The sequence below is a fragment of the Canis aureus genome, chromosome 5, assembly GCF_053574225.1.
Source record: "Canis aureus isolate CA01 chromosome 5, VMU_Caureus_v.1.0, whole genome shotgun sequence".
NCBI lineage: Eukaryota > Metazoa > Chordata > Mammalia > Carnivora > Canidae > Canis > Canis aureus.
Window position 1 is genome coordinate 48,418,333 of NC_135615.1, and position 26,563 is coordinate 48,444,895.

The 26,563-nt window shown below is 35.1% G+C and overlaps 1 protein-coding gene and 1 non-coding gene across 2 annotated transcripts in view; one reads left to right on the forward strand and one right to left on the reverse strand.

The window, feature by feature from the left end:
* NDUFAF2 (NADH:ubiquinone oxidoreductase complex assembly factor 2) overlaps window positions 1-26,563 on the forward strand; it is a 149,081-nt gene that overhangs the window by 84,541 nt on the left and 37,977 nt on the right. The window contains exons 2-3 of the mRNA XM_077897934.1: window positions 6,931-7,020; window positions 25,192-25,232. Of these exons, the coding sequence (XP_077754060.1) occupies window positions 6,931-7,020; window positions 25,192-25,232 (131 nt within the window). The remainder of the gene's footprint in view (window positions 1-6,930; window positions 7,021-25,191; window positions 25,233-26,563) is intronic.
* Window positions 14,189-14,324, reverse strand: LOC144315019 (small nucleolar RNA SNORA23). The gene has a single exon (XR_013380836.1). It is a non-coding gene; the product is annotated as a small nucleolar RNA SNORA23 (small nucleolar RNA).

A 26,563-nucleotide genomic window follows, 5' to 3' on the forward strand; every position in this document is an offset into this window, starting at 1 on the left:
ATTTTTAGAACTTTAAGTTTTTGTTTGCATTTAAGATTACTATGAACTTAAAAAATAAACAATGAATAAGAGTTTATTGTCCAAGTGGAAACCACAGGCACAAATTTGTAGTACATTCATCTTTTTTCTTAAATTATGATATTCTTCACATGTTCTTTCAGACTTTAGTTTTGCAAATTATATTTATGGCTTTTAAAAAATTAATGATTTAAACAGAGTTAATTTTGGATTTTGTAAGATAGACGCAGAGATTCCTTATGGGAAACCTATAAGTATGAAGAAACTAATAAGATTTTAGGTAATCCATTGAACTCATTGGCCATCTTAAAAATTCTGAAAGCTTATCTGGATGGCCTCTTTAATTGCTTTATAAAAAAGGTACTACCTGCTGAGACCTGCTGAGATAGTCATCCATGCTCATATAAATATATGTAGAATATGTCAAATTATAAAACCATCACATTTTCAAGCAGATATGCCTCATCTGATCACTATGGGAAAATAATAGTTTATAACTATAAATAAAATGTTAGTTTTTAATTGGATATCTGTAATGATACTGTATGCAAACTTTGTAAATGCTAATTTTAAAATCTTAAATGGGAAGTGCTTAGGGGTGGAAGTCAATAAAAATGCTTAGGTTCAAATGCTGGCTGTATTACTTGGCTATGCACATTTGGATAAGCTGATCATCCTATGCCTTTTTTTCCTCATCTATAAAAGATGTTTTAAAGACAAGAGATGATATATGGAAAACACCTAAACACTGCCTGCTACATAGCAGGCTGTTAATAAATAGACATTACATCTGAGTAACTTCAATCAAATTATCCTTTAAGTCATATGTGGAAATGGCTTTCAGTATAAGAATTCTTATTTTAGTACTCTTAATGTTTTTTTTTTAAATTTATGATACTTCACTATAACAAGATTAAAAGTCTCCAAATCTGGGCAGCCCGGGTGGCTCAGCGGTTTAGCACCTGCCTTCTGCCCAGGGTGTGATCCTGGAGTCCCAGGATCGAGTCCCACATCGGGCTCCCTGCATGGAGCCTGCTTCTCCCTCCGCCTGTGTCTGCCTCTCTCTGTTGCTCATGAATAAATAAATAAAATATTTTTTTTAAAAAAGTCTCCAAATCTAACCAATGGATGAACTGTGCGGGTCTTGGCTTTCAGTAGTCCTTATTTTCATGTATTATGCACCAACACTTCCAAGCCTCCTTTCGTATGCAAAATTCAGTCTTTTATATATCACCAGACAAACTGATTTAAAATTATCACCTGGTTGCACTGATCCCTGGCAGTGGGGTAAAGGCCAGATATCAGCCAGACAGAAAGGACCTTAACCCTGGCCATTCTACCACCATTTCTCCAAACCAGGGGTTCCTGTCAGGCATCAATCTTGCTTATTTACAGGGCCATAGATATCTTAGAAATGTGTCACCTCACTCAACCCAAACTCTTTTTCCACCCTAAAGTCACCTCCCAATGTATTCACCCCTCACACTACCCCACCAGTGAGAAATTTTGGGCTGGAAGTAGGCAGCTGGTTGGAAACATCACCAAGGATTATATGTCCCGATAGATCACAACCAATGTAGGCCTCCAGCTTTGATTTAGTAATGGTGGAAGAAAATCCCTCCTTCACTGTGATAGATACCTTGTGAGTTCCGAAGGTCCAAAATTTAAAGATTAAAGGCTGCCCAAACTTCTTCCTTGGATTAGGGAAGGAGCAGTGCCTAGAGAAGGAGAGATGCATAAGTCTGCTGTCTCATTTTTCAGAACTGTTGATGTCACCTGCCTATGACCGGTGCCTCTCAAAGGTCTTAACTATGGGGTTACTAAGACCATAGGAAGGCAGTATTTATAGGTACCAAATTAGAAACTTCACAGTTCCTAACCCAACCATCTTTCAGTATGTAAGCTTTATTCACCTTTCAAATATGTAAGAACACCCTATATTCAGAGGAAAGGGAAATTACTTCCAAATAAAAACAAAAACAAAATCCCCTTCCATTATTGATTCTTACAGAACTGGTCTTTATCATAACCGTTAAAAAATGATGGTATTTCAGCTCTGGCACTTCTTCCACAGTTACTGTTCGCTACTGTGGTAAGCAAGAGCCCTTTTATCTCCCCAATTTATTTATCCATCTATTTATCTCTGTCTTTTAGCAGTTTGCCTTTATGGATTCCTTTTTTTCTTTCTTCTAGTAGCATATTTAGTTCTCAAGCATTTTAGTTTCAGGATCTCTTTCAACTTCTCACAAGTATTGAAAGAGCTTTGTTTATGAGATATGCATTTATATTTATCATTTTGAAACTAAAACCAAATTTTAAATGCTTATTAATTCTTTAAAAATAAAACTAGTACAAGACACCTAAGTAGCTCATTCGGTTGAGCACCCAACTCCTAGTTTCAGCTCAGGTCATGCTTTCATAGGTCATGAGATCAAGCCCTAGTGTCAGGCTGCACGCACAGCGGGAAATCTGCTTAAAGATTCTCTCCTTCTGCCTGTCCTCCCACTCGTTCTCCCTCTCTCTCAAAAATAAATCTTTTAAAAAAATAAAACTAGTAAAACAATCACATAAAATATTTTTGTTGTTTACATAAAGAGTATATTTTTTTTTATCAGAAATAACTATACTTTCCCAAACAGAAACATTTAGAGAAAAGAGTAGCGTTGCTTTATGTTTTACAAATCTCCCTGATGTCTAGCTTAATAAAAGACAGCTGGAGTTCTTCATATCTGCTTCCTTATTCAGTCTGTTGCTGTATCACATGTAGCCTCTGGAAAACTTCACTGTACATTCATGAAAGAATGGAAATGAAAAAGGCAGATAACATTCTTAGTATTATTATTAAAATAGGGTTGGCCTCGGGGTCCCCTTAAAAGGATTATAGGCACCCTACAGAGTTCCCCATAAGAATTTGAGAATAGCTGGTCTGTAATTCCTTAGTTATTTTGGTGTTCAGATTTATCCCAGATTTGGCAACTATTGGCCCTTGTGAGCAGGCTCTTAAGTCCTCGTGAAAAGCCCCGCTTTTACTCATTTATCTTTTGGGGAACTTTTGACTTTCTGGCATACCAAGATGTTCCAGACTCATCTTGAACCCATTCTGCTCTAGGCCTAGAGTTAGCCCTTTTCTCTGGCTGCTAGTAGAACAAGGAAAAGACATGAAGTTTCTCCTGGCTAGACTTGGTATTTATCAGCCATTTCCCATCCATTAATTTCTTATTGTTTATGTTGGTTCCTGTGCCCTGTATCACCATGTATATTGCTGGGCCTGTCTCTGTAGAACAGTGTGGTTTCCCAAGTGTGAGCTGCAAGATGACTTTAGGTGATACAAAGACAATCCATTAAAATTATAAGATATGTATTTATTTTATGTATGTTTAAACAAAAAAATACAACTGCTATTGATACTTGAACAGCACAGGTTTGAACTTTACAGGTCTACTTATTCATGGACTTTTTTGAATAAATAAATACAGTACTATAAGTGTCTTTTTCTTCCTTATGATTTTCTTAATAGCATTCTCTTTTTTGGCTTATCTTATTGTAAGAATACAATATAAAATACATATAGCATATAAAATGCATGTTAATTGGCTGTTTATGTTATTAGAAGTTAAGTTTTTACAGTACACTATTAGGAGTTAGCTGAAAGTTTTAGGTGGATTTTCTTTCTTTTTTTTAATTATCATTTTATTTTAATTTCAGTAGAGTTAACATTAGGTTTTTGACGGGAGGGGTTGGTGACTCTACCGCCCACCTTGTTCAGGGGTCAACTATAGTATATCAAGTCAAGCATTTCATGATATTTTTAAAGGTAAAGTAAAAGTGAATATTGAAAGGAAAAAAAAAAACAAGCCAAATTAAAGAAAAATATTAAGAATATAATGCTATGAAGTGTGACAAAAAACAAAGCTGGATTGAATGAAAATTGAATGTCTGACATTTGAGGCTCTCTAATCTAGATTATTCCTGCCCTTTTTGTGTCCTGGGTTCCCATATCCTATTCTAAAAGCGCAACAGATGAAATCTTTCTTTTACCTAAGCCTGTCAGCCATCTAATACCTGGGGATCTCCCATTTTTTTCTTTTGTTTTAACTAACTAGGTTTTATATTTTTCTAAACAGGGACTAGGAAATCTGCTATCCTAGGGCAATTAGCTTTAAATCCAGGGCAGTAGCTTTAAAGTTTTTTAAATAGTAAAATAATATTGTTACTTCTGCAGTCTTTAAATCCATATACCATTGATCTACTTGAGTTCAAACTTTTTGTTTTGACTGTTTTAACTACATCTACTGTTGTTTTACTATTAAATGAAAAAACTGTGCATTGTTTTACATAATAATGCTCATTGGGTACACCAATGTCAATTGTTTATTGTTGTATTAGGACTTATTAAGCCTATATATATGTTAGCTTAATTTTTTTGTTATCAAAATAATTTTTAAATGTAAATTCGACCCTAAATTTTTGACACCTAAGTAGGTACTTAAATTTGCTCTATTTGCAAGGATGGAAATTTTTTGCTATGATAAGTAGGATTGTCTTTACAACTATTGTATGGAAGCATATTAGTATGAGTAAGTGTACAGTTTGTTCATAATTTCTTACTCAATGGGAAGAATAGACTTTATTCCCAGTTCTTAAAAATTATACAAGTAGAACTTATAACAAAGAATGGAGTAGTTTTAAAACAATTTATTTGGGGGGAGGAACCTATATCTGATTATAAAAAATTTATTCAGTAAACTAATTGCCTTATTCTGTATGTGTACACTTTTTATACATCTTTGATGTCATCTATTTGTAAACAAGATTTTTTTCAGTGATTGTCGAAAGAATTATTTAAACTAAGTCATGTATTACCCTTTCTGTCTTTTCATTTTTACACAAATAGGTATGATTTTTTTATTTTTAAAAATCTTGGGAGGCCTTAAATTAATTTTATAGACTTAAGGGTAGGAATAAGATGCTAATTTTTGTGTCACAGACATTTAAATATACATGTAATATATATTTGGTGCTACTGGGATTGATAGATGTTTCTCTCAAATTCCCATACTCACATTTTTAATCTCCATTTAAAAGCTTAGAGAACATACACCTACTTTCAGAAGCCCATTTGTTAGCATTTTGTGTTTTAGATGATAGTTTTCATTTCTGTACTTGTTATTACTAAAAGGGCATACATCTTGGCATTTAGATAAAAAGGCACAAGTATTTTGATTCTTTCGAACATTTATAAAATTTTCATGTAAACATAGTTTAGTATATGGTAACTTTATAACATTTGTTATGATGAATTTATGTATGTGGATATAAGTAGTATTCTAGTAAAGACACATATATATTTTGAGCCTCTGCTATGAGACTAACATAGCTGTCATTGTTATAGGCTCCTTTTACCCTGAATCATCCCTACAACCTAGGGACTTTACTACTAATACCTTGACCTACTGTAAATTTATTTGGAGAAGATAAGCAAAGGGTAATTCCTCTTTTTAAAACTTGGGAAACCTCTGTGTGGATTAAATGAGCTTGATTCATTGAGTCCATAATGAAATGCAGAATTTCCCTAACCATTGATGGCTTGTCCATGAAATCCCAACCTTTCACTTTTTCTTACTAAAGCAAAGGAAATAAAACCAGCCACTCATTCTTCCTGGACTGCCCTTGTGTGGCTTCCTTTCTCTTACATAATGACCCCAGAAATTACCTTGGTCTGCAGTTGAAGGAAATTTTAGATGGTAGAATTTCAGGAAATGTGAGAGAGAGATTTGCAACAAGGTCATTTTGTTTAATTATGTCACTCAGTCTATTTAGCATGGTATAAGTTTGGTCCAGGAGTGGGAAGAGTAGTAGTATTTTGTAAGGCCCAAATTTCTCTCACTGACTGGTGTGATCATTGTTAAGCCACTCTCCTCCCCTCATAGTTTTTCACCACTGTCTTCTTTTCTCAGCTTGCATTCTCTGAGTAGGCAGGCACACTTGCTGACTTTTGGGAAGTAGTAAGCTTACCTGGTTTTCCCAGGCTCACAGGCTCAATGACAAAGGATTCTGTTTTGAAACCACCATTTTGACAAAGTTGCTTTGAAGGAAATGATTGAGACTTTGTGGAAACAGAAGAAAATACCAAATAGTTTTATGTCTTTTATATGAACTTAAAATACCTGCTAATCAATATTTTTTATTATTGAAAAAGTAAGCCTATTGTGTTCCCATCCCATCCCCAACCCAGCTACACCTGTTTCTTTACTGCTACCTCTGCTTTCATGTTTCTACAATGCTACCATCCTGCACCAGTGTTGATCTCACACCTGAAGCATAGTACCCATAACTCACCAGTGTTTGCCCTCAACCTTTAGATCAAGGGAGAGGTAGTCACTCAGATGGATCATAGAATCCAACCCATTATTTGGTTCCCTTGGGTTTGCCAATGTAATGTGAAGACAGAATGGCAGTAGGATCTTGTAGTCCATTACCTACTTAGTAGAGGCCATGAATAACGATTTCCTTGGGCAACAGCAGCAGCCACAGGAACCTCTAATATCCATATTTGCAGTATTGAACACTTGATTATTAAAATGGGGGGGTGGCAGTTGGTTATTTTATGTATTTTTTTTCTTGCCATTGGTGCCCTAAGACTAATTGGTTGCCTTTTTTTTTTTTTTTCACAGCATCTAGATTTTTTTTTTCCTACCAAAATTAAGTTCGCATACTATGGCAGGAAATTTTAAATTTTTGTAGTAAGTTTAGAATTTGCTTTTTGTAACTTACCTAATTCTAATGGAATCTGTTCTTTCTCCTGATAATTCTTTGACCATATGAGAAGATGTGCAATATCCAAAAAGAAAATATTACTCTTGTAGTGTCATAACTTTATTTAAAAATAAAATAATTGCTTTTGTCTTATAGGACAAACTATTCGAGAGAAAAGAATTGTAGAAGCAGCAAATAAAAAAGAAGTTGACTATGAAGTCGGAGATATTCCATCAGAATGGGAAGGTAAGTTTGTGTTTTTAGTAATATCTCTTCTGGAAGCCAAATTGTTTATACAAAATTAACAGGAGCAGGTATAATTAGGTGTTTATTCTTCTTACGAAAACTTTGGTAATCTGAATCTAAGAAATTTTTTTTAAAGTTGCATTTCTTTGAAAGTTGTGAAGATGTCACACTTTAGTACAGGAACATATGTATAGTGAGAGGAACTTTTAAACATTAGCAGAGCTGGCACGAGAGTGAGCAGAGGGGAGCTCCTACAATACAGATTGAAGGAGGCACTCACTTTCATACGCTGACTGCATAGTTGCATTAAACCAGAGTTTAAATGTCATTTCTGGCACTAACTACCCACATGAACTTGGGAAAGTAAATTCATACTTCTCAGTACAAATTGCAGACAGTACTTGCTGTAACCATCTGGAATATTTGCTCAACTTAAAATGACCCCAGTGGCTGACCCCCTGTTAAGACAAGGATGGACACTTGATCCCTATCAGGACTTTGGAATTAAGTTAGAGATCAAAGTGAGATAAAACAGTAGCAGTCAGTCTTTCAGTATGGCTGGAACAATGACATATGATTGTGGGTAGTTATCTTCAATCAGCTGTCTAAGCTTTGTTGCAGAAAAAGCTGATCTACTAAAAAGAAAATGGAAACCAGTCTGCAATAAGTATATAGTGAGACAAAATATTTCCTAGATTTCCAGGAAGTTTCTTGTTCTCTGTTCCATTTCTTTCTTAATGAAGTTCAGATGCATATCTGCCATTGAGTGCTAGTGCCACCCCATATCCTTGTTATAAATTTCCCTTTTCCTTATCAGTTCTTTGCCTCGCACCTGGCACATACTAAGTGCTCAGTAAGTATATAGTGAATACATGAAATCCAGCACTTTTAAATGGATTTTAGAATAATGTTAATTTTTACAAAAAGTGCCTCCTGGAATTTTTGGTGGGATTGTGGTGAGCATATAAATCACTTTGCAAGAACTGACATCCTAACAATAAGTATTTTCTGACCCTCGGACGTTATATTTCACTTTATCTAATTTAAGCCTTTAATTTATCTTACCAAAGTTTGTAATTTTCATCATACAGATGTTGCACATCTTTTGTCAGAATGATTCATAAGTAGTCATATTTTTGATGCTACTGTAAATGATAATTTTTTCAGTGTTAATTTTTTATTCATTACTATCATAAATATGTAGTAGGTATTTGCATATTGATCTTATATGCTATGACTCTGCTGAGCTCAGTTGTTAATTATAGTAGCTTTTTTGTCAATTTCATCAGATTTTTTTCTTTTTCTTAGAAGATCATGTTATCTTTGAACCGACATTTTCTTCTTTCCAACCTGGATGCCCTTAGCTTTTTTAATCTTACCTGTTTGCATGGACTAGAACTTACAGTATATCGTTGATTGGAAGAAATGAGAATGAACATCGTTGCCTTGTCCTGATGTATTACTCTTTCTGTACATTGTTAATTGGCTTATCTAAAATTTTATTTAATATTTTTATCTTGAGGTATATTGGTTAGTAGCTTCTTTTTCTTACAATGTCTTTGCTTGGGTTTCATGTCAGTGTAAGCTCACCTCATTAAATGAATTTGGGTATATTCCTTTTTTGATATCCTGTAAAACTTTATGTAGAAGTAAAATTACTTTTTTAATATTTGATAGACTTTACTAGTGAAGCCATCTGGGCCTGGAGTTTTGAACTACAAATTAAATTTCTTTATTAGATTTAGGATTCTCAAAAAAAAAAAAAAAAAGATTTAGGATACTCAGGTTATCTATATCTTCTTGAGTGACCTTTGGTAGCTTGTTCATTTCAAAGAGTCTGTCCATTTCATCTAAGTTTCCAATTTATTTTAAGATATTATTTATTTATTCATGAGAGACACAGAGAGAGAGAGAGGCAGAGACATAGGCAGAGGGAGAAGTAGGCTCCCCCTTGGGAGCCTGATGCAGGACTTGATCCCAAGACTCTGGGATCATGCCTTGAGCCAAAGGCAGAAGCCCAACCACTGAGGTGCCCACCACCCAGGTGCCCCAAGTTTCCAAATTTTTTTGCATGATACTGATCATAATATTTTCTTATTATCATCTTAATATCTTTAGGATCTGTAGTGATATCACCTCTCTCATTACTAGTTTTTATGACTGAGTTGTGTTCCCCCAAAATCTATGTTGAAGTCTTCTTTACCTTAGCACCTCTGAATTTGGAGACTGTATTTGAAAATTGGATCTTTAAAGAAGTAATCAAGTTAAAATAAGATTATTAGGATGGGTCTTAATCTAGTATGACTGGTGTCCTTATAAAAAGAGGAGATTAGGACACAGAAGGAAGAAGACACAGGGAGAACACAACCGTCTACCAGCTGAGGTGAGAAATCTTAGAAGAAATGGACCTTGCCAACAAGGTAGCTTTCATCTGTTTCATCTGTTTTTGATCTTAGACTTCTACCTTCCAGAATTGTAAAAAATTAACTTCTGTTGTTTAAACCACTGAATGTTTGGCACCTTACTTTATTATAGCAGCCTTAGCAAACTAATACATTAGTATTGAGTATTGTTTATGATTCAGTTTTATTTCCTATTGTCAGTTATCAGGTGTATCTCCATTGAGTGTTTTTGTTTTTATAAACTACATCTTCAACATATCAAACTCTTTATTTCTGTGATGTTTCCACTTCATATAGATACAAGAACCTTACAAAGGTGTACTTCCATTTTTTCCTCTTAACATTTCTGTTATTGTCATATATTTTAGTTGTATTTGTTACAATATACTCTGTATCATTACTTTTACTTAAATAGCGAGCTAGGATTTAGAGAGGTTTATTTTTTTTTAAAAAAATTTACTTATTTATTCATGAGAAACACAGGGAGAGAGGCAGACACACAGGCAGAGGGAAAAGCAGGCTCCATGCAGGGAGCTCGATGTGGGACTCAATCCCCGGATTCCAGGATCACGCCACAGTTGGAAGGCGGTGCTAAACCGCTGAGCCACCCTGGCTGCCCTAGAGAGGTTTAATCAATAAGAATATATGACATATTTATTCAGATTGTTACCATATATAATGCTCTTCATTCCTTTTTGTAGATCTAGATTTCCATCTATGATCATTTTCCTTTAGTGTCTAAGACTTCCTTTAACATTTCTTTAAACGTGAGTCTGTTGGCATTGTACTTTTCAGCTTTGATATGTCTGAAATATATCTGTCCCTTGGTGAGGGGCAGAAGGAGAGGGAGGGAAAGAATCTAAAGCAGGTTTCACACCCACCACAGACACCAACCATGGCTCAGTCTCACAATCCTGAGATGATGACCTGAGCCAAAATCAAGAATAAGACCCTTAAATGACCAAGCCACCCAGGCACCCCTGTCTGAAATATAAAGATATTTCTCTGGCTAGAGTATTCTAGGTTTGTAGAGTTTGGTTTTTTCCCTTTCAGTACTTTAAAGATACTTTACATGGTTTCTCTCAGGAAATCTATTGTCATGCTTTGCTCTGTCCCTTTTTATGTAATGTATATATTTTTCTTTTGGCTATTTTAAAGTTATTTTTTTTTAACTGGTCTTCAGCAATTTGATCATGATGTACCATCATATAGTCTCTTGTGCTGGAAGTTTCTTAGACCTATGGATTTATAGTTTCAATCAGTTTTAGAAATATTTTGGACGTTGTTTCTTCAAATACTTTTCTCTGAGTCCCTTTCTGTCCTTCCTTTTAGTAATTACATTTACAATTTTAGGCTGTTTGAAGTTGTCTCACAGTTCACAAACACTCTGTTCATTTGTGAAGTTTATTCTCTTTGAGTTTCATTCTGTATAGTTTTTCTTGCTGTATTTTCAAGTTCAGTAATGTTTTCTTTTACAGTGTCAAATTCCTACCAGTCCATCCAGAGTATACCTCATTTCAGACATTGTAGCTTTCATCTGTTTTATATCTTCCATGCCTCTGCCTAACCTGTTCAATCTGTCCTCTAGCTTTTTGAACATATGGAGTATAGTTATAACTGTTTTAATGTTCTTATCTGTTAATTCTACCATCTGTGTCTGTTTTTAGTTGATTTTGGTTAGTTGATTTTTTTTTCTCCTGAATATGGGAAGTATTTTTTTGCTTCTTTGTTGCCTTCACAATTTCTGATTGGATGTCAGACGTTTTAAATTATTGCCTAGTTGGATACTGGATATTTTTATATTGTTAAGCTTTGTTCTGAGACACAGCTAAATGACTTGGGAACACTTTGATCCTTTCAGGGATTGCTTTTAAGATTTGTTAGTTGGGACTGGAACAGAGTTTAATTTAGAATAATTCTGCACGGCTGATTCAAATCATGGCTGAGTACTCTCCTCTGTTCCATCAGTCATGAGGTTTTCAATTGTGGGTGGTGGAAATTAATATTACTCTTGCCCCTATGTAAAATGTGAGGACTGTTCCTTCTGACCCTTTCAGGTGATTCTTTTCCTGGTCTTAAGAGTTTCTTACTTACATGAACTCATTAGTGCTCTGCTGAATACTTGATAGCAGCCTCCTGCCAATCTCCACAGTTTTCTGTCTTTGTAGCTGTCTCATGTCTGATAGTCTGTTCTGTGAATTTTAGTCACCTTGGTCTCCCTAGACTCCCAGCTCCATATGGTGGACTTTAGCAGTATCCTCTCCCCATGTCAAAGTCTGGAAACTCTCAAAGCACTAAGTGAGGCATTGTTTTGGTTTTGGTTTTGGTTTTAACATTCTGAAGGGATCACTGTATTTCTCTACTTGATGTCCACTATCTTGAAAATAATTGTTTCATGTAATTTGTCCATGTTGCTGCATGTTGGCTAGAAGAAAGCAGCTTTCTTTCAATTTGTTTAATGCATTTGAAATTCATTTTTGTGTTTGCATGAATCAGTTTATTCCTTTTTTATTGCTGAGTAGGATTTTATCATACTGATATACCAGTTTGTCCATTCACCAGCTGCAGAACATTTGGCTTATTTACACTTTATAGCACTTATAGGTGGAGCCACTCTATAAATCTGTATTTCTCTTCAGGTATAAATATATGAACATAAAATTTCATTTCCTTCTGGTAACTATCTTGAAGCAGCATTTCTAGATCATGTGGTAAGAAGAGATTCAACTTAAACTGCTAAACTGGTTTTTAACATGTCTCTACGATTTAGCTTTCCCATTAGTACTATATGGAGAGTTAAAGCTGCTCCTTGTCTTCACTAGCTGTTGGGGTTGTCAATGTCAATTAGATCCATTGGAATAAATATGTTATAGTGTCTCAATGTAGTTTTGATTTTTATTTCTCTAGTGCTTAGTCATGCTGATCATCTTTTCATGACCTTATTTGCCATTTTTATATCTTCTTAACTCTATTGTCTATTCTTCTCTTTTTGCCCAGAAGCTTTTTATTTGGTTGGGGTTTTTCCCAAATTGTTTATTTTTGAGGGTTCCTTATTTATGTTCAGTACAGTTCCTCTACCATATATGTGATTTGCAACTTTTTTCCCCCAGTCTATGGCTAATTTTTCCATTCTTTTGACGGTGCCTCTTGGAGAGCACACATCTATGATTTTAATGAAGTCCAATTTATCATTTTTTTTTCTCTTACGTATCATGATCTTGGTGTTGTAAGAAATTTTTGCTTAACCCAAGGTCATGAAAATTTTCTCCTATGATTTCTTTTAGAAATTTTACAGTTTGAGATTGTAGATTTATATCTATGATCCATTTTTAATCTATTTTTATGTATAGTGTAGGTACCATGTCATTTATTTGAATATCCATTTTTTTCTAGTACTATTTTTGTATTGTGTTAAAATACACATAAGATAAAATTTACTGTCTTAACCATATGTAAGTGTATAAAATTTACTGTCTTAACCATATGTAAGTTCAGTGGCATTAAATACATTGACTTTATTGTGTAGTCATCCCTACCATCTATCCCTTTAAGTCTTTTCATCTTGCAAAACATTAAATAATAATTCTCCATTTTTCCTTACCCTTTCCCATGCCCTGGCATCCCATCATTATACTTTGTCTTTATGATTTTGACTACTCTCCCAGAACTATTTCTGAGATGATCATTCGGGGATGCCTGGGTGGCTCAGCAGTTGAGCATCTGTCTTGGGCTCAGAGTGTAATCCTGGAGTCCTGGGATCAAGTCCCGCATCGGGCTCCCTGCATGGAGCCTGCTTCTCCCTTTGCCTATGTCTCTGCCTCTTTCTCTGTGTCTCTTATGAATAAATAGATAAAATCTTGAAATGACCATCCGTTTCTCTCGGTTTTTGCACCTTTGTGAAACATCACTTGGCCATATAGGTGTGGCTATGTCTGTGTTCTCTATTCTCCCTGTGGATCTGTCTGTCCTTTTCCCTATGCCATACTTCCTTGATTACTGATACTTTGTACTAAGTCTTGAAATAGGTAATTTGAATCCTCCAATCTTTTTCACAGTTGTTTTAATTCAGGCCTGGGGCACCTGGGTGGCATAGTGGTTGAGCATCTGTCTTTGGCTCTGGTCATGATCCTGGGGTCCTAGGAACAAATCTCATATCAGGCTCCCCACAGGGAGCCTGCTTCTCCCTCTGCCTATGTCTCAACCTTTCTCTGTGTCTCTGTGTCTCTCATGAATAAATAAATAATATCTTTTAAAAAACCTTAATTAATTCAAGCCTTTTGTCATTATATATGATTTTTAGTATCTGCTTATCAGTTATTACCAAAAAACTCTTTCAGGACTTTGGGAATGCATTGAATTTATAGATCAGTTTAAAGAGTATTGAGTTTTCTTTGAACACACCATATTCTCTCCATTTTCTTAGGTCTTTCCTTCATTTTTTCATCTATAGTTTTTAGCTTACAGATCAGGCTATATTTTATTAATTTAAAATCTAAGTATTGGGTCACCTGGGTGGCTTAGTCTGTTAAGTGGCCAGCTCTTGATTTCAGCTCACATCATGACCTCTAGGTTATGGGATCAAGCCCCACATGGGGCTCCTCATTTAGCAGAGAGTCTGTTTGAGGATTTTCTCCCTCTTCCCCTCCCTCCATACTTTCTCTCCCTTCTCTTTCTCTCTAAACTAAATAAATCCTTTTGAAACACAACTTGAGTGTTTCTTTTTGATACTAGAAAACTTAACATTCACTAAAGCACATAGGAAATCACTTTATTTCAAATAAAATAACACTACACTATTATTCCAACTTACTCTTTGGCTGCATGTTTATGGGAGTAGCAAGATCTGATTGCAAAACATAAACACTGCTATCAGACACAGATGAAAGCTGCACACATCACAGCAGTATTCCTAAAAGTTTGTTAATTTTTAGGGGCTATTGCTAATTGTTTTTTATTTCAATTTCAAATTATTCATTGGTAGCACATAGAAATAGAATTTATTTTTGTATCAACCATGTACTTTTTACAACTTTGCTAATAAACTCACTTATTAACTTCGGTTTAATGTAGATTTTGGGATGTTGTCTACATAAACAATTTTTATTCTTTCTTTCCTCTATTCCACTGTTGTTGTTTTTTTTTTTTTCTTGCCTTCCTGTCCTGGCAAAGACCTCCATGACATAGATGATGAGAAATACTGAAAGTGAACAGTCTTGCCTTGTTCTCAATCTTAGGGGGAAACATTCAGTTTCTCACTACTAAATTTGATGTTAGCTGTAGGTTTTTATGTAGTTGCCTTCCATTAGACCAATAGAGCTCTCTTTTCTTCCTAGATTGCTGGGAGTTTGTATCATGAATGATGTTGGATTTTGTCATGTCTTTTCTGCATTTATTGAGCTGATTTTTAGGGCTATTCTCCTTCATTCTTTTAATATTGTTGATTACATTGATTGAATTTCTCTTTATTAACTCTCATTTTTTATTGTGATAAAAGATATATAACATAAAAAACTCCTTTTTTAAGTGCACAAGTCAATGGCATTAGGCACATTTGCAGTGTTGTATAATATCAACACCACCTCCAGCACTTTTCCCATCTTCCTAAAACTGAAATTCCTTACCCATGAAACAGTAACTTCCCATTGCCTCCTCCCTCTCACCACAATGCCTGACAACACTATTCTACTTTCTGTGTCTATGAACTGGACTATTCTAGGTCTCTCATCTAAATAGAATCATACAGTACTTACTGTTTTGTATCTGGCTTATTTCACTTAACAATGCCTTCAAGGTTTATTCATGCTATACCACATATCAGAATTTCATTCTTTTTTCAAGATGGATAATGTTCCATTTCCTGTATATACCACATTTATTTATCTATTCATCAGTGGACATTTGGGTTGTTTCCACTTTATAGCTGTTAAATAATGTTGTGAACATGGCTGTACAAATATTTATAGGTTTCAACCTAATTGTATAAATAATTGTGGTAAACATAAGTGGTTTTAAAACTCCATGTAAAGGGTAGAAATTGTCAGAATGATATAGAAGACAAGTATTTATATCTTGTTTTTGTTTTGTTTTAAATAGGCTCCATGCCTAGTGTGGAGCTCATCATGGAGTTTGAGCCCACAACCTTGAGATCAAGACCTGAGCTAAGATTGAAAGTCAGATACTTAACTGACTGAGCCACCAAGGTGCCCCAAAAGCTATGTATGTCAAACAATTTAACCTAGCTGACAGTTATAGAACATTACACTGAGAAATTGCAGAATACAGATTTTTTTTTTTTCATTTTATTTACCTGGATGGGCCACACACTCTAGCCAAAAATGTCAAAGGAGGAAATACTTCCTTATATACTTAATGTGTGAGGCCAAGTTTACCTGATACCAACTCTTGTCAGAGACAATAAAGAATACTATAAACCAATAGCCCACAGAATAATAGAAATCATTGACAGATATCCACAACAAACTGCATCCAGCAAAATATAAAAAGGGCAATATACCATGACCATGTGAGATTTATCCCGGTAATACAGGTTGGTTTAATATTTAAAGATCAACATCTCCCCATGTTCCCCACCTCCCACACGTGGTAACCACTATTCTACTTTGTGCTTCTATGAATGCAACTGTTTTATATTCCACATAAAAATAAATTATGCAGTATTTGCTTTCTGTGTCTAGTGTATTTCATTTACCATATCTTCCAGGATCATCTGATATTGTCACAAATAGCAGGATTTTCTTCTTTTTAAGGTTGAATAATATTCCATTGTAAATACGTGTGTGTGTGTGTGTGTGTGTGTGTGTGTGTATGTGTGTGTGTGTACCACAATTTCCTTATTCATTTCATCTGTGAATGGACACTTATGTTGTTTTCCATATCTTGGCTATTGTCAGTAATGCTGCAGAGAACACGGGAGTACAGATATCTCTTCGAGATAGTGATTTCATTTCCTGTGGATATATACCCAGAAGAGGGATTGCTAGAACATATGGTAGTTCTAGTTTTTAATTTTTTGAGGTACCTCCATACTGTTTTCCATACTGGCTATGTCAATTTATATTCCAACAACAGTATGTGATGGTTCCCTCTACTCCATATCCTCACCAACACTTGTTACCCTTTGTCTTTTTTATAATAACTGTCCTAACAGGTATGAGATGGTATCTAAATGTGGATTTCATTTGCATTTATATTCAATTTTTAACAAAGGAGAAAAACCATAGGCTAATTCCAATTGGTACAGAAAAAATACTTAACAAAATTCATCATACATTCATAATTAAAAACTGCCTGCACACTTTAATAATACAGAGTTCCTTTAACTAATAAGAGCATTAAGAGGGAAAAAAAAAAACCTTATGTGTAACCTCATATTCAATGGTGAAAGAACACTTTCCCCCTAAAATAGAGAAAATAAGAATATCCTCTCACTAGTTTTTATTTCATATTATCCTGGAATATTCAAGTATGTGCAATAAGGAAAAAAAGAAGAAATAAAATAAATACAGATGAGACAAAATTCTTTTCATAGATGACATAATTGTACATGTAAACAATCTACAAAAAAAATCTACAAAATTAAGGAATGAATTTAGTAAGTTTTCAAGATATCTGGGCAATATGCTGAAGTCATTTATCTATATTCTCCTGCCAAACAGTTGCTAAATAAAATTTTTAAAATACCAATCAAAGCATTAAAAATTTAGGAATAAATTTACAAAAATATGTCTCTACAACCTGTACCTTGAAAAATGTAAAGAGAAATTCCTAAGAGAAATTAAAGGAACCCCAGATAAATGGAGAGATATATAATTTTCATGGTTCAGAAGTCAATATTTAAAAGATGTTATTGGGGCGCCTGGGTGGCTCAGTGGGTTAAGCTTCTGCCTTTGCCTCGGGTCATGATCCCGGGGTCCCGGAATCCAGCCCCACATCCGGCTCCCTGCTCAGTGGGAAGCCTGCTTCTCCCTCTGCCCCTCCCCTGCTTGTGCTCTCTCTGTATCTTAAATAAATAAATAAATAAATAAATAAATAAATAAATAAATAAATAAATAAGTTATTTACCTCAAATTGATCTGTAGATTTAATGCATCCCCCAGTCAAAATACTAGTGGGCTTTTCCTTTTTATAATTATCCTAAATTTTATATTAAAATACAAAGGATCTAGGATATCTAAAACACTTCTTTTTTTCTTTACAAGTTTTCATTTAAATTCCAGTTAGGGGCAGCCCAGGTGGCTCAGCGGTTTAGCGCCGCCTTCAGCCCAGGGCATGATCCTGGAGACCCGGGATCGAGTCCCATGTCAGGCTCCCTGCATGGAGCCTGCTTCTCCCTCTGCCTCTCTCTCTCTCTCTCTGTGTCTCTCATGAATAAATAAATAATAAAATCTTTTTAAATAAATAAATAAATTCCAGTTAGTTAGCATTCAGTGTAATATTAGTTTCAGGTATAGAATTTAGTGATTCATCACTTACATACAACATCAGCATCAGGTGCTCATCACAGCAAGAGCACTCCTTAATCCCCATCAACTATTTGATCCATCCCCCTACCCACCTCCCTTCCAATAACCATCAGTTTGTTCTCTGTGGTTAAGAATCTCTTGGGGAAAAAAAAATCTCTTTCTTGGTTTGTCTTTCTATTTTTTTTCCCTTTGTTTGTTTCCTAAATTTCACATATGAATGAAATCATATAGTATTTGTCTTCCTCTGACTGACTTATTTTACTTAGCATAATCCTCTGTAGCTTCATTCACGTTGTGGCAAATGTCAAGATTTCATTCTTTTTATGGCTGAGTAATATTCCGCTACGTATATATATTCCACATCTTATCCGTCAGTGGACATTTGGGCTCCTTCTATAATTTGGCTATTTTGTTAATACTGCCATAAACATTTGGGATACATGTGTCCCTTTGAATCACTGTTTTTATATCCGTTCGGTAAATATGCAGCAGTGCAATTGCCAAATCATAGGGTAGTTCTTTTTTTAGCTTTTTGAGGAAACTCCATACTGTCTAAAACAATTTTTAGAAAGAAGAACAAGGTTGGAGGATTTTAACTTTAAAAAGCTACATTTTTCAGGGATTCCTGTGTGGCTCAGCGGTTTAGCACCTGCCTTCAGCCCTGGAGTCCCAGGATCGAGTCCCGCATCAGGCTCCCTACGTGGAGCCTGCTTCTCCCCCTGCCTGTGTCTCTGCCTCTTTCTCTCTCTGTGTGTTTCTCATGAATAAATAAATTAAATATTTTTTTAAAAATAAATAAAATGAAAAGCTACATTCTTTCAAGAAAGTTTAATACCCATATAAGGATGGAATCAGACTGAGAGTTCAGAAGTATTCCTACCCTTATATGGTCTGTTAAGTTTTCAATGGAAAAAGGAAATTCTTTTCAACAACTAGTGTTAAATAGTTATATATCTGTATGATCTTTACCTCACATCTTCTCCAAAAACTCAACTTGAAACTGATCTCAGACCTAAATGTGGAAGTTAAAACTTTTAGAAGAAACATTGGACAAAATCTTTCTATCATGAGATAGTCATAGAATTAGATGTAAAAGAAAAGAAATGTAAAAGAAAAAATGATAAATTGGACTCCACCAAAATTTTTAAGTTCTCTTTTTTAAAGATAACATTTAGCAAATGAAAAGAAAGGTGAATAGAAAATTTGTAATGCATATCTGACATAGACCTTGTATCCAGAATATGTAAAAAACTCTCACAACCCAATAATAGGACAAACATCAGGATTTAAAAAGTATATGTAACATCAGTAGTTATCAAGGGATACAAATTAAAATTATAGTGAAATACCACTACATAACACTGACTAATTAGAATTTAAAAGAATGATGATACAAAGTGTCAATGAGGATGTAAAGTACCTGAAACTTTCATAAATATTTGGCTCATGTAAATGGTACAACTACTTTGGAAAATAGTTTATTCTTTATCAATTTAAATGTACACATACCCTATAATCTAGAAATTCTGCTGGATATTAAGCCAGAGATATAAAACATAGGTCTACCCAAACACTTGTACCCCAAGTTTACATAGCAGTTTTATGTATAAAAACCCGAAATTCAGAGTTGCCCAAACACCCGACAAAAAGTGAGTGGATAAACACACTCATTTTTTTTTCTAGACAGTAGAATACTATGCAGCAATAAAAAAGAATGAGCTGCTGCTATGCTTATTGTATTTGCTTTTTATTGCTCCGTATCAGTATTACCACACACTTAGTTTAAAACATTGCATATTTATCATCTCCCATTTCCTGTGGTCACAAATCCAGGCACAGCCTAGATGAGTTCTCTACTGAGGGTCTCACAAGGCTGCAATCAAGCTGTCAGCCAGGGCTGCTTTCTCATCTGAAGGTGTGATTGTGGAAGGATACACTTTCCCATATTTGTGGTTATTTGCAGCATTCATTTCTTTGCAATTGTAGGATTGTGAGCTTCAGCTCTTTACTTGATGCTGTCCAGAGGCCACCCTAAGCTCCCAGAGGCCACTGGCAGTTTCTTGCCATATGGGATCCTCCAACATGGTCACCTTTTCCCTTAAAGCCAGCAAGGGAGAGACTCCAGCAAAATAGTTGCTGAAATCTTACTTCATGTAATCATTAATTCGTAGACCTCCCATCACCTTTGCCCTGCTATCATAGAAGTGAGTCACAGGGCCTGCCTTTACTCAAGGGGAAGAGACCTTCCCCTTCACTCAAGGGGAAGAGACCCACCCCATAGGTGTGGACCTCAAGAGATGGGGGTTGTGGAGCCTATCTGGAGGACTGTGTTCTCCAGACACAGTTATGTGGATGAACTTTAACAACATTATATTGAGTAAAATAAGTTGGATACAAAAGAGTACATACTGTAAAATTCCATTTATATGAAATTGTAGATAAGGCGGGGCTAATCAACGGGGACAGAAAGTGTAGCACTAATTAGGGGCTGTAGATGGATTTCGGTGGGGGTTTGCATGTGGCTAGACATTAGGCAATTTATGGGAGTGATGGAAATGTTCTATATATAGAACAATGTTCTATACTGATTGGGTGCTGATTAGAAGATTGTATACATTTTTCGGAATTAATGGAATTGCACACTTGAAATGGTGTCACTATATTGTTTATAAATTATATCAATAAAGTGGACTAAGAAAAAAAAGAGAGGTAATAATCATGAGCATCTCAAAATATTTATCTTAAATGTGCCAACTAAATCTAATAAAATCCTTAAGATATACCCAAGGGTCAGTAATCAGAAAGTGACTCATTTCATTATGTATCATTTGAAGAATTTTCACAATTAAAAAATATGGATTATTTTTATAGTTTTTTTAATAATGTATACACACCCAAAAATGGCAAAGATCATTTTTTGAAAGATGATGCTTTATTATAGTGTTGTCTTTTCCTTGAGTGAAGTAAACAACACGTATTTCTAATATAATATCTTTTGGATGCAGATTTCTGACCAGCTTTCCATAATTTTAGTTCTGAATGGTCACCTTACTGGATCTAGTGATAAATGTCTCATTTATCTTAACCCCTATTGGCATGCTTCTAAAAGTGTATTAGTCATTTTCAGTGTTTATGGAAATATGAAGAATCTATGCTTCATGAAGTATTTTCTTGCCTGCTTCTTCTAGTCTCTTTCAGTGATTAATGGGAACTTTAATTTGCATGCTCACTTTTACGCTTATTATAGTGTGTTATGTTCCAATAAGAGTATTAAAGTTCAATGAAAATCTCATGCATACTGATGAGAATGCAAATGAACACTGATGAAAGAATGCTAGGATCTTAAAGCATAAACTGTCCAGTTATCTTGCTAAATTCTATTCAAACAATGGTTACATTATAATGAAGACTGATACAGAATCCACCGTACAGATATAATTAGCAATGGCAAAATCATTATATAATTCATAATTGGATAGAGGTTCAGTTCCAGATTGTTATGAGGATAAAAAAAAGAAATGTAATGGTTTGATATTAATGCTTATTTTTATTCCTTCCTCTTCCTAACCTTTGCCAACCTTCAGTAGGATATTTCCTTTGTTGCGTAGAGTGATTGGGAAAGTTAGGGATGATTATATAAATGAGTGATCACACTGAATATTTCCAGCTGTAACCGTTATTGGATACATAGCAGTATATGGGCATCAACCATCATCTCAAGAACATTTCAAGTATCTGGTTATTGTAGAATTATACAAATTTATCTCAGCAATTGCATTTATTTATCTATATAAAACAGAGATCTTTTTCCTTGAGCCATTTAAAACAAAGCTAAGGAGTCCTATATCTTTCCTGAGAGAGTAGTGTGTCCCCTGAGGGTCACTATTCTAGGCAGTTCTTAATACATTATCTGAGTTATTTTGCATTCTTCCGTGCGTGAATTTTATAAACTTATACAAAACCAGTAAACTTCAGAAAACACATAATCAGAGTTTACTCAATCTATTAATTTACCTTAGTATTTAAAAAAATTATTTAGATTCTATTGAAGTATTTTTCTAACCTTACCAAAAAGCTGAAAATGCTGTTTTATAGACTCATCGATAAGATGGGTTGTTAAGTTGTTTTTCTCATGGTAATAGTAAGTATGCCTTGTGCTCTTATATATTTCAGCGTGATCTCATGCCAGTAGTATGTGTTCACAGACTCTCAAATACATGGTATTCATTAGTAAAAAGTATAATAGTTAATAATGATTTTTATTTCAGATAATATGAAAGTGTTTTTGAATCAAAGTGGATATCTTGCTACAAGGCTTTACTTCTTGGTAGCCCTAGTACAAGGGTTGGCAAACTTTCTTTAAAGGGCCAAATGATAAATATTTTGGGCTTTGTGGGTTCTACTGTTTCTGTTACAATTACTCAACACTGCTGGTGTAGCACAAGAGCAGCCATAGATGATATGTAAACAACTAAGTGTGGCTGTGTTCCAATAAAACCTTATTTACTGACACTGAAATTTGAATTCTATGTAATTTTCATGTGTCATAAAATATTGTTCTTCATTTGCTATTTTTTTCAACCATTTAAAAATGTAAAAACAAGCTGTGGGTTGAATTTGGCTTGCAGGCTGTGTAGTTTTCCGACCTCACCCTCACAGTTGATTTTTCTGAATTAGTTTTCTAATCTAATTTAAAAATAAAGATTTACTGCTTAAAACCTTTTAGAGATATATGGCTTGTGTTGAATTATTTTTAAAAAAGTCTCTGTCCTAGAAAAAAAGTCCATAAATAAAGTTAAGTAACTTTTATTTTAACCATAAAGAGGCAGTTGAAAATTCCATAAAGCACTTATTTCCTTGATTGCACAGAGGAGTCTATTGCTAAGCTGGATTTTCTAACACAGGCAGTCTCATTATGACAAATATTCATATATTGGAAGTATTTCATAGTGGATGTATTCATTCAACAACTGTATTAAATACCTGCTGTTTGGAGGCATTTAGGCAATAGACACATAAATATCCCATAGATGTATCTTGCCCCTGACAACATTACAAGCCTAACAAGGAATATAAAATCTGTACAAGTTGTGGCTAGAAATGGACCAAATGGGAGTAGAAGCCAAGGAGAAACAGAATGCAGGAAAGAGCAACAAGGGTAGCAACTCAGAAGTAGGAGTAGATAAGTTTAAAATGCTGGGACTGTATTAAAAATACATCTGTGTGATTAGTGCAAGGCATACAGTTGAATGTTGCCATCTGTACCCCAACAGCCATTCAGTACTGGCCTTGTCACAAGGACAGTTCCTGGTGCTATGGCTTGGATGACAGAAGGCAAGGTGGTGGAGCTGATCTGAAGAGAAAATAGCTGGTAACCAGACAGAGGTCAGGTTTTAAAGCCAGTTGAACAAGGGTTTGATTCCCAGGATATTACTTAATAATTATCTGAGTTTAGGTAGATTGCTTCATCTTTGTGAACCTCAGGTTCCCAATCGGTAAAATGGGGTCAAAAAATCTTATTTTCTGACATGTTACAACCTCTTCCTCTTTCTAGTTTTGTGTTCTTTGCTTGTTGCTTACTGAAATTTGAGAGGCTGCTTAGTAGAACATGGATAGCTTTTGGAGCTAGAGACAAGGTCAAATCTGGACTCAAATGCCACCATTACCACTTAATGTATAAATTTGAAAAAGTTATTTGATTTCTCTATTAAATAAGGATACTTCATAATTTTGTAATGAAAACTTAAATCAACTAAAGCAATTGAACAGTTTTCTACATTTTAAAGACCAAATTCATAAAGTATATTTTTTCACAGTAATCTTTCTATCCCCATTGGCCAAGTAGCTATTATTGGTCTTAGTTTTTTGTGGGTTTTTTTTTTTTTTTTTTTTTTTTTTTTTGTCTGTTATAAAAGACGTATAGGTTTCTGGAATAACAGTGGTAATGATAGTATTAAATTAGACTTAATGCTTTCTGTATGCCTACTGTATGTAAGAATTTATAGATACCATTTCATATAACTTTCACAACAACTCTAAAATGTAGATACTGTTATAATTTGTATTTTACAGATGGGAAATCTGATTTGTAGGAAATTAAATAGCTTCCCCCAGGTGACATAGCTAGTAAGCAATGAAGTTGGGATTTGAACCCAGAACATCTGATTGTATTCTCCTAAACATCGTAGTGTATGTCTTCCATGTGATTCTGATGCACTTCCCTAGAGGCACCTGCCTGACTTCCTATTGCTGTAAAGCATCAGGTACTCACTTGAATTCAGACGATTATGAGGTCTGATTTTAGATAAGGAACTCTCCATTCTTTAATAAGCTCCCTATGCCATTGTATTTTTTTTAGTACACAAATCATGACATCATTTTTTTTTTAAGATTTTATTTATTTATTCATGAGAGAGAGGCAGAGACACAGGCAGAGGGAGAAGCAGGCTCCATGCAGGGAGCCCAATGTGGGACTCAGTCCCGGGTCTCCAGGATCAGGCCCTGGGCTGAAGGCAGCGCTAAACCCGTTGAGTCACCTGGGCTGCGCCTGACATCATATGTTTGTGTGTTTGTTTTCTGTTCCCCTTCACTAGTATGAATGCTGCAGGAGAGGAAGAAATTCATGTTTGGTTCCTTCTTGTATGCCCAGCACCTAAAACAACATGTAACGGTGTTGTGCCCGATTAGGAATCCAAGAAACCACCAACCACCAAGGAGCCGACATTGATGCAAACACACGAGGGTTTATTTACAAGCTCGAGCTTGGGTCCAAGTGTACCCGACACAGCGGAGCAGGGACTTGGACCCCGAGGCTAAGAGGCGTAGGAGCTTTATAGGGGCCAGTGGCCAATGGGATTGTAACATACGCAGAAAGTTGCACAGTCATGTCAGTCCACACGCAGGTGGCCAATTGAATTACATCTTACCCTATAGTATCCATTTGAGCTGGCCTATTATTTTGGTCAGAATTGGCGAGCAGTTTTGGCGGGCACAAGGTGGGGTTATATTGTTATGAGCCGATTTCCGATTAGGGTGTGCCCAGCGGCTTGACTAGGGTGGGGCAGCGCCTTAAGCAATAAGCAGGTCATGTGGGGATCATACAGGAAGTGGTGGGTGCAGCACAAAATGGAGTTAGTCCTGCTCTGCTTGTCCAGGGGTAGGGGATTTTTGTTAAATTTCCTGGGTCTCACAAACAGGTGCTAATAAGTATTTGTTTCATGCGTGAATGAATAAAATGTTTGTGCAAATTATCAGAAACTTACATTTAGTATCATTTTTCTTTCTAGCTTGGATTAGAAAAACAAGAAAGACTCCACCTACTATGGAGGTAAGAATACACAATCAAAGTATTCAAATAGCATGTTTTTATACTACTGTGTTTCTCAACTGAGAGTTTACATAAAGCATTGGAATAAATATTATGCATCTTCCCAGAGTGTTTATTTTACTCCACAGAAAACAATTTAAAACATCTTTATAATAAAATAAATGCACAAGTTATGGAATATAACGTGAAATTCGTATTTCATGTTTAAATGAAATAAGAAAAATGCAATACAAAATAAAAATACATTTTAGAAAGTTTAGACTTAGAGCAACTTGCATCAGGATGTTTGGCCTGGTTCCTGGGAACTGTGTTCTGATATGGGTGTTTGGTGGAAAATCTGAGAAACACTGAATCTCATGGTCCCGTCCAAGTCATGTCTGCTTATTTTGCCCTTAACTTTATGGCAAATGTAAAATTTTATAATTTTACATATATTTAACTCTATCAAATATCTGAAGAAACTTTAAAATATATAATTAGCATATGACATGTAACACTCAGTAATTAATAGTTGAATTTTTATTTTATACTTTAAAAACAGTTTTGGTAGTATGCAGAATAAAAAGTATAGCAATGCTGCAGTGTATGTATTTTTAAAACATGGTTATTTCATAATTTTTATTTTAAAACAACAGTATAAAGTGTTCTAAATTATTTTGTAAGAAATGTATTTCGTAAGAGGAGAATTTCCAAATTCATTAGTGTACCGTCATTTCCTTTTCTTCTATTTAAGACTCCCTTCCTGTTTTCTTTTCCCTCTTCCATCATTACTATAACCCTGCTGACGACAGAAATGAGCTCCAATACTCAAGCCCTATTTGTTGAGAGGTAGGGTACTCTAGGGCAGAATTCACGATGACCCATAAATTAGCATACTTATGCTCCATTTCTCCTTTACTGACTCCATCAGTGTTTGTCAGGCCAGGGTCTGAATGAGTGCATCCCTAAGCCCATTTCAACTGTGCGTGTTGCTTCCACTTTGGCCCTGCCCTACTCTTCTCAGATCCTTCTTTCTAATATCAGTGAACCTTGGAATAAAAAGGAAGAAAAGTCATTGTGATCCAAGATTCAGAAGCATCCCCAGTGGTTTACAGTATAAGTATCATTAAGGAGCCCTCCAAAGTCCCCTTCTCTTGGCCATAATAAGAGCTCCTGTTCTCAAAACTAAAAATGTTTCTTCTATCCTTAGAACTTTCAAAGTCTAATTCCATGGAAACATTGATATGCAAAGTAATTAGATGGAGAAACCTGCAACAATCAGGCCTAAAACAGCACCCCTGTAAATTTCAGGTAATCCCAACATTTCAAACAAGCTCGAATCAGAACAATGA